The sequence below is a fragment of the Gymnoscopelus microlampas genome (assembly GCF_963454915.1).
Source record: "Gymnoscopelus microlampas genome assembly, chromosome: 11".
Lineage (NCBI taxonomy): Eukaryota > Metazoa > Chordata > Actinopteri > Myctophiformes > Myctophidae > Gymnoscopelus > Gymnoscopelus microlampas.
Window position 1 is genome coordinate 14,505,509 of NC_139948.1, and position 9,172 is coordinate 14,514,680.

General features: G+C 39.4%; 1 protein-coding gene and 1 long non-coding RNA gene across 2 annotated transcripts; both read left to right on the plus strand.

Annotated features, from left to right (window-relative positions):
* The first annotated feature begins 734 nt into the window (after window positions 1–734).
* LOC311055665 lies at window positions 735–1,900 on the plus strand. Its single transcript, XR_014601815.1, has 3 exons — window positions 735–881; window positions 1,417–1,503; window positions 1,662–1,900. It is a non-coding gene; the product is annotated as an uncharacterized lncRNA (long non-coding RNA).
* Window positions 1,901–7,053: 5,153 nt separating this feature from the next.
* On the plus strand, window positions 7,054–8,825 carry LOC311055624 (chemerin-like receptor 1). Its single transcript, XM_084071874.1, has one exon. It carries the CDS (start codon window positions 7,055–7,057, stop codon window positions 8,114–8,116), a length of 1,062 nt encoding a protein of 353 aa, XP_083928000.1. The 5' UTR covers window position 7,054; the 3' UTR covers window positions 8,117–8,825.
* The last annotated feature ends 347 nt before the right edge of the window (window positions 8,826–9,172 follow it).

The following is a 9,172-nucleotide window of genomic DNA, read 5'->3' on the forward strand; positions in this document are numbered from 1 at the left end:
ACTAACACACTTGGGTTCAGACTGACAACCACAGTAGGACACACCAGATGTCACCACTAGACAGTGTTGGGCTGGTTGCAAAAAAAAAGAAGTAATATATTACCTGTTTCTCTTTTTGCAAAACAAAAGCTTTTTCGGCTAGAGTTTGAAGCATGCCTGATTTACTTGTAAAAAATAGTTGATCTATAAGCTCACAACACATTGCAGCAAGATGCGTTGTAAGCTTGTAGATGAGCTATGTTCTAGATCAGCTAGAACAGATACCAGCTGCTATGATCATGAATTTTATTTTCGAAATCTCATGTACATAATGTTTGGACGGATATATATATATATATATATATATACATATATATATATATATATATACATATATATATATATATATATACATATATATATATATATATATATATATATATATATATATATATATATATATATATATATATATATATATATATATATATATATATATATATATATATATATATATATATATATGGTCATACATGACCTGAGATGTCTAGCCAGTTCATGTTGTAGATTTAACCTTGGGGAACTATACATATTCCAATTGAGATTAAATAGACCCTGTCTTAAAGTTGGCTATGTATGTATTGTCATTGATAATGTGCTGGTGCAACAGCCAAAGAAGAAGGACGTTTTTTGTTCATTTAGCCCCAGGCCACTAGACTACATTCCTTCAGCTTTAGCGTACCTGTCTAAGGTGACCAGCATTTTCTTTCCTACACAACTAATCACAAGGCTGATAGAGTTCTTGGGTTGGTATATTAGGGTTGGAGCTGGTACTAGCTGATATAATACTAGAGCTGAATAATATCTGAAAACCAAATCAAGGCTTACAACGACCTGTACAAGTAAGTTATTTTTTTCTTTCTCTCTGACAGTTAATTTTATTAGGCTACTTGAGGAAAAAACTGCAGAGCTGTGAATACATATAAAATATAGATGTTGTAACCCCAGCCACTATCCCCAATGTGCTTGTTGTGATACAAATAATAGATATAACAATTTTATGAAAATGAGTGACTACTAACTTATTAACTTCACGTGCCAGTGGTGCCAATGGAGTTGCCACTATTTTAAGCTGATATAAATAATTCTGATATTTCTAAAAGCCAGACCAAGCAAGTGTGGGGTGGGGGACAACGTTATAATTTGCATTACCATTGTAACATTAGCAATGTTTTTTTGTATTGTGTTGTATCTATGAAAGTGAAATGAATTCAGAACTTTATAGCATAGGAAACATTAACTTTGGTTAGTGTAGGCCTACTGGTAATATATCTTGGTACATTCATAGGGGTTGATTTGGTCAAATTGCCTGTTCTGTATAACGTAGTTTATTTTCTTTTGACCAAAACATGCTTACTGTAATCCATATGTTTATAGGAATGGGAAAAGGACATTCAAAAAAGTTACTCGCACATGCAGAAACAGAAGATGCACATGCATGTGCACCTATCCCTGATCCTGCATGTAAGATTTGTTAAAATAATTATAGAATGTTTAATGTTAAATTATCATTATATCTAAATGATTAGATAAGATAATGTATATGAATGTCATTAAAGCTACGTTTTGTTGCGGAATGCTGTCTTAAACCTGCACTTTCTTCTTTTGTTGTTGTGATTCAGCGGGGCGGGTTCTCCAGATGGCTCAAAACCACTTGATGATGCCGTCGTACGAGGCAGGAGTTGCTGATATGTGGGCAGGAGAAACTGACTCTATGGGGATATGATTCATTATTTTGTATGGTCTGTGCGCTCAAAAAGAGAAGTTGCAGTTGCTATTCTTAAATCCTACATTGGTGACCTTGATGTTTGTCAGCTGTTTCCATGACAGCAAATTGGCTAAAATAAATTGATAAGAAGAATATTGTGGTGCCTTTCATATGGTTGACCTGACCATAAACTACTAACATATTATTATGTATTATGGTTTTGTCCCAGTGGCTTTATCATGGTTAGAAAGCTACAATAGGCGTAGGCTAGATATATATATATATATATATATATCTATTCAATAGCTCTCAACAAGCTTTCTTTAATGGAAGCTTTACAGATGCTAGACATGTTGAGAGCAGAATTCCAGAAGGAAGTTTGTTTGGCCCTTTCATTTTCTCAAGTTCATGAGATATGAGGGCCTTGAGGGCAAGGTATTTATGTTAAAGGTATTTACTGCTTGTGTTGACCTGAACACCTGGCTCTGTGGAGATTAGGATCTGAACTGAAGATCTGTTTTCTTTCAAACCAGATGATGCTTAGGTCCGAGGGTGTGGCTTATTACTCTCATCATTCTTGTCTGTTCTTGTTTGTTGGAGCCCCCCACACTCGGAGCCCCCCACCTCACGTCGTCCAAAATACACTTTTTGCAGGGCTGCCAACATTGCATTGCAAAATAAACATTCTATACACTTTATAGTTTACAACAAAGCTTTTTGTGTGAGTTTGATATTTTTATCAGGCTTGCTGTACTAGCATTGGACAATTGCACAATTTCACCCATTAAACCGCTTAAAGTAGGCCTACAGAAATTCATTTGATGACTGAATGTAAGACCTATCTTTAATAATAACCATTCATTATTTAAAAGTGAATATCTCTGTATGATTGCATGCACTGACCACAATGCCCAAGCGGGGGGGTCTGGGGGTCCAGTTTTGTTTTTTTCCGCAAGCTCCATCATTTTGTTGTTTTTCATAAAGGGAGAAGGAAAAGGAGGTGGGACAGGGATAGGGAGAACAGAGAGAAAAATCAAACCGTAAAGAAGCATGTCAAAGGGAACAGAAAAGTCAAGATGTCTACATATATACAGTATGTACATGAGGTTATTAAACATAAGGTAAAAAAAACAACAACACACAAGACAGAAACAAGTAAAAGTCCACATGGCTGGTCCACAGGGAAAGTAATGTCTACATAGAGGAACAGATCCCCATGAACACATTGATGTAACTATACTGATTAGATTAAAAACAAGCAACACAACAACGTGCCTTAATTGAATTATGCAAAGCTCAATGCGAAGCATAATAGCACCATCTTCATATAACATTAATTGTCATCTAGTGGCATCTAGTGGACTCTTGTATTGTCCTGTATTTTTGTTGATTTCATGTGTGTGTGGCAGCCAGGCAGGCACTGAACAAGATCAAATGAGGGATTTGACTCAGACTTTTCTCAAAGGAAGAGCAGGGAGACACTGTGCATGTGTTATAGCTTGTATTAACATACTCTACCATAAAGATTGGATAAAATACAAATGTATCCATTGAAATAAGTCCAGAATTGTAGATTTAATGGGTGCTATCACTTAGGGGAAACCTACAGGCTTCTTGCAATGGAGAAAACAATCCTCCTGTCAGTCTATTGTACCTTTTATGAATTCAGGTTAAGATTGTATTGGGGTTATTAACATGTATAACATGTATTTTTTGTACGCTACTGGCTACTTATTGAGGGAACATGTACAGTAGCTTGTAGTAGTACAATATCATACTTGACATTAATTTAATGTGGCGTGTTCACCTAAGTGCCCACTAGATGGGACTATTTTGACACAATAAAGTGTTCTTGCAGCAGCGTCGTGCCCCCACACCCAAAGAAATGTACAGTATGTGTGCGCGTATGCCTGTGTGTGTTGTAATCTGCTTTCTCCAGCCCAAAGTACAGGATACACCTGCTATGTACTTTTGTGTACTAAGCATACATACACACGCACACGCACACACACACACACACACACACACACACACACACACACACACACACACACACACACACACACACACACACACACACACACACACACACACACACACACACTTTAGGCATTTAGCGTCTGGAAAGGTCCTATAGACCTTGGTAGTCATGTGGTAATTCAGAAACACTTTGGGTTCCAGAAAAGAGCCTATGCAATCAAGCGCAGATTTCTTTTCTTTTTTCATCAAGGTAGTTGAATTTATACGACTTAACTTATTCAGTTGGTGTGACATTTGACAGGAACAGAGATTCATGAAAATCCATTTGTGTCCATTTGTGTTTTGAAAATTGAGGGGAAAGAAGTAATGGTTGCACATTTTTTTCTTTTTGATTGTCTAAAATATATATTGTCTGAAATATGCAATCATCAATTACAGCCTTGGAGTGAGAGAATGATAGAAAGTACAGTAGTTGATGTTCAACACCTTGGACCTGATGCCAGTGAGCCAGAAGCACTCTTGCTTCCTCTGTCAGCAACATAGTGGTACTGCTAAACCTCAACAGCTGTTTCCTTGGGCCCTTACAGTTTTTCTTCTGAATTGCTAATACACTTAACCGCATTCTCTGAACCAAATGCTCTGCCAACTAAACCCATTTTCCAAATCAGTCACTCATTTGGTAAAACCTTCTTAGCAGGAGATGTCAAGTCAAATGATTTGTGGAACATGGAAAGTGTCCTTTCCATGTTCCCTTTAATCACCATCGCTGAAAAAATATGTAAAGATGACCTGGTTGTGCTCTGCTGATATCATATTACAGTCAGACCTTTGTCAATTATTAACATTATAATTTGTCTTCTCTTTTGTTTGTGAAAAAAAAACATGTGTGGTTGTAAGGGGCGGGGTTTGGGGTTGGTTGGCTGTGGTGCCATACACTGTACCCCCCCCCCCCCCCCCCCCCCAATGTAGAAGTGAAACTTTAGGCACATGCACACCCATGTGATCTTTGCATTGAGGTATATCTCAGTCTATAATATGTATAGGATCTATGCATACAGCAGAAGGTTTGGCATACTAGAGTGAAGTTTTAATAATCATGCCACTCCCAATATACTTCCAAACCAGTCGTGGAAAAAGTACTCAGATGTTTTACTTGAGTAAAAGTATCAATAATGCAATGTAGAAGTACTCTGTTACAAGTAAAAGTCCAGAATTCAAAATTTACTTGAATAAAAGTACAAAAGTATTGGTATCAAAATGTACTTAAAGTACTAAAATGTTTGAAAATAGCTGATCTACAAGCTCACAACGTGTCGCGATGCGACACGTTGTGAGCTTGTAGATCGGCTATTTTCAAATAGCCTATGTACAAAATAGGGCTAAAGTGGTTAATGCTTGTGGTTAATGATATGTTTCATAATTACGTGGCGTCAGCCGTATGTACAGTATTTGTTGAGGCGGCACTCCTTGCCTTCAGAGTCATCTGAGCTCCTCAGCATTCATAGAGTTTGAACAGGACAGTTTTCTGGCCGACATCCCTTCGCCATATATTGAAAGAGGTATCTTTACTTTTTAATCTAGAGCATGGGTCTTAGGGAGTCTGGGACCCCAAGGGGGTCCACAGAGTTAATAAAAAGGGGCTACCAAATGTATTTTGAAAAAAAATTAAGGGGTATTTAATTTTAATACCTGGCAGTTGACAAACACTTTTCTTTTTAAATGTATTTCATGAAAGTGATATCAGTGTTAATTGAGGCTTGTAAGTACTGTGTGATTTTTTTTACATTAACAAGTTTAGGCCATTATACTGCAAATGGTTATGGAGTAAGTACGTAAGTACATTTTATCTATAAAGCACCTTTCGGAAACAATGTTACAACAAGGTGCTGTACAATGGACAACAAGAAAACAATCAAGTTAAAACAAGGCACAATAGCACAACAAGAAGTAAAGCAAAACATTGACCTGCTCAAGTGGGTCAGGTAAAAACTTTATAAGACAAAGTGCTTACAAAACAAATGTGTTTTTAACAAGTTCTTAAAACCGTCAACTGACTCAGCATTTATTATCGCCAAGGGTAGTTTTGAGTTTGGTCACGGGTATTTCCAGAAGGCCTTTGTCAGAGGACCTGAGAGATCTCACATTGGGCTGTGAGTGCAGTAAGTCTGTGATATAAAGTGGTACTGCTTTATAGGTTATTAAAAGGATTTAAAAATCTATTCTGGAATTAATGGGCTGCCAGTGAAGCGCGGCCAACACCGGTGTGTGCTCTACGGTTGGTGTTGGTGAGGATTCTGGCAGCCACATTCTGTACTACAGTACTTTGCAGTCGGTGAATAGAGGAACGGCTCAGGGTAGTATAGAGTCCGTTACAGTAGTCAAGACGGGAAGAGACAAAGGCTGCATGTATGATGTTTTCCAGGTCTTGAGAAGAAGGATTGGTTTGTTTTTTTGCAATATTGCATAAGTGGTAGAAACATGACTGGGTAACCTTTTTTTTACATGCAACTCCTCAAACATTCATGTGGTTGTCAAAGAAGACACCCAGGCTCTTTGCGGTATGTGTAATTTTGGATGCCAGTGAACCCAGGGACAGCTGAATTGCATTAGAAATACTCTCAGGGCCTATGATAAGGATTTATTTTTTGTCAGTGTTAAGCTGTAGGAAGTTTTGTGCCATCCAGTTGTTAATTACAGTTAAAAAAGTCACGCATGACTGTGAATTTGCTGAGGTCATTTAGCTTAAAAGACACAACTGTGTATCATCAGCGTAACAATGATAAGAAATGCCTGTTTATAAGAGCACCAAGGGGTATTATCTAGAGGGAGAACAGGGCTATGATCAGACTGAATAGTTATTGAGATATAGCCATTTTAAGCTCCTGGCAGCCATCTTGGATGGCAAATTGAGAATGACGCCTTTCTGGAACATATACAGTATTTTCCTAAATTTTTAGTATGCTATTTAGCATGCCCAATGGTGCCAGAATCCATTGAAAAACATTTTGTACACATGTTTGGGGGGTTCAACCATATTGACCTGTCTATACCCAGAGACAAATAAATCCAGAGACAACTTGAACAATAAATAATATAAGCCTGTAAATTCTCCTGAATATACCCTGAAAGTGAAATGGCTAGGAAGCGAACAGATGGACAATACTTTTCACTCCTGCTGTACCTTGCCTGGTGACCACACAATCCAAAAATGGGGCACAAGTTGAAAATTCTGACAGTTCTCCTTTAATACTATTAAGAAATGTGAGATAAAACCAAGCATGTACCTTTGTTTTGTTATTTTCAGGTTTTAGGACAATAATGGAGCTCATGACCACAGCTGCTACCTATAACGCATCTGGTGAACACGACCCTGCTGAACAATCTCTAAAGATCATATCCATCATCGTTTTCAGCCTGGCCTTCTTGCTTGGCGTGCTGGGGAACGGAGCCGTCATCTGGGTGACAGGCTTCAAAATGAAGAAAACCATCAACACCATTTGGTACCTCAACCTCGCTGTGGCCGACTTCCTCTTCACAGCGTTCCTGCCCCTGACCATCACATACATGGCCATGGACAGGCACTGGCCTTTTGGCAAATTCATGTGCAAACTGAACTATACCGTTCTCTACCTGAACATGTTTGCCAGTGTCTACATTCTGATGGTCATCAGTGTTGATAGATGTGTTTGTGTGGTGTGTCCAGTGTGGGCCCAAAACTGGCGCAGCATGAGAAAGGCATCTTGCATCGTTTTGGGCGTGTGGGTTCTGGCCTTGGTTCTCAGCTCCCCAAACTTAATCTTTCGGGACACAGAGACCTACTCCCACAATAATGAGAACTTCACCGACTGCTATAACAACTTTGCATTCTCAGATGACATGAAGACACCCGCAGTGGTCCAGCTGAGGAAGCTTCGACACCGGGCCGTGGTTATCTCTGGCTTTCTCCTGGGATTTGCGGTCCCTTTCACCATCATCATCTCCTGCTATGGCGTTATCATTCACCGGCTTAGGAGGAATCGCTCGCTGACTAGCCACTCAAGTCGCCCCTTCAAAATCATAGCCGCTGTCATCACCACATTCTTCCTGTGCTGGGCCCCCTATCACATCATGGAACTCATTGAGTTGGTGAATTACATGGCCACAGAGCTCGATGAAACACTGGATGATGTGACCACCATCGGGATTCCCATAACCGCCGGCCTGGCGTTTATTAACAGCTCCCTGAACCCGCTGCTGTACCTGTTCATGGGCCGGAATTCCAAGCGTGAAGTTTGCAAGTCTATCCTAAAAGTGCTGGAGGTCACCTTCGAAGAGGTGTCTCGATCCAACACTAACTCTGAGATCACCAGTCGCAGCAAAGATAATTCCGTTTCTGATACAAGGGTATAGATTCATATATAATGCCTAGCTGAAAGGGTCGAGAAGCAGCCTGGGAATCAGAAGGTCCCCGGTCCGTCCCCTGGGCCCAGCACTATACCTTAGCAAGACGCTTCACCCCTAACTGCTCCATGGGTGCTGTATTAATGGTTACCACTCCATATTACTATTACTATTTGATTTTTTTTTTAATATACACAATCGTAAATATACATTTTTTTCTCAGAACATTCTCTGAAATTTAAATGATAATAAAAAATTGCCAAAAGAATATGTTGATAATCGTACACAGTCACAAAACACATTGAGTTTTGTGCTTGTTTGTTTGTTTTGGCCATTGTCAGGTGTAATAGTAAACAGAGTAAAGGTCATTTCAGACGGAAAGCGGCCGACACGCCAATGTAATTCATTTTCAATGAGAGGCGGGCAATTATTTGGGACGAGCGGAGAAGTTGAGGGGCGGTGAGGCGAGTGGGCGCCGTCCCGTGAATTTCTCGCGCTCATGCTCGTTTGTGGACAGAGCTGGATTGTGGTGAGCGTTTCTTTTCCCCGCACCGCGCAGGAGGACAAAACAACAACGATCGCGGTGAGATCCCCGCTGATCCGAGTGTGTAACGCCCGTGTCTACCGCTCCCCGTCTGTTTAGTGGTGTTTAATGCAAAATGATGCACACTATCAGTTTATATTTTACTTGCAACTATAACATTGTTTGGTGACCATATTAATAATGCCTACATTCAAAATAAAAATGTGCCTTTACTTACAATTACAAATTTGTTTGGTGACCATATTTATAATGGCTACATTCTAAATATAAAAGCGCCTTTATGTCTCCACTGAAGTCAATGATGCCATATTTTCTGGATGCAAATGTGTAACATTACACATCGTAAAACTGCTACAGTGGCAGAGTTGGTGTAGTGAATGTTTTGGTCCCTGCTGTATCAAGGTGTACCCAGCATAACAGCAAGTGTCTTGTCCTTAGGAACTATTTTAGGCTTGATATCCTTCACCATTTTCTAAATCCACTCTCATCTGCGCAATATAGATATTTGTGACACCATGGTC

Bases quoted from the DNA above. Each gene is read 5' to 3' on its own strand.
- LOC311055624 (XM_084071874.1), top strand. From the start codon at position 7,055: ATGACCACAGCTGCTACCTATAACGCATCTGGTGAACACGACCCTGCT.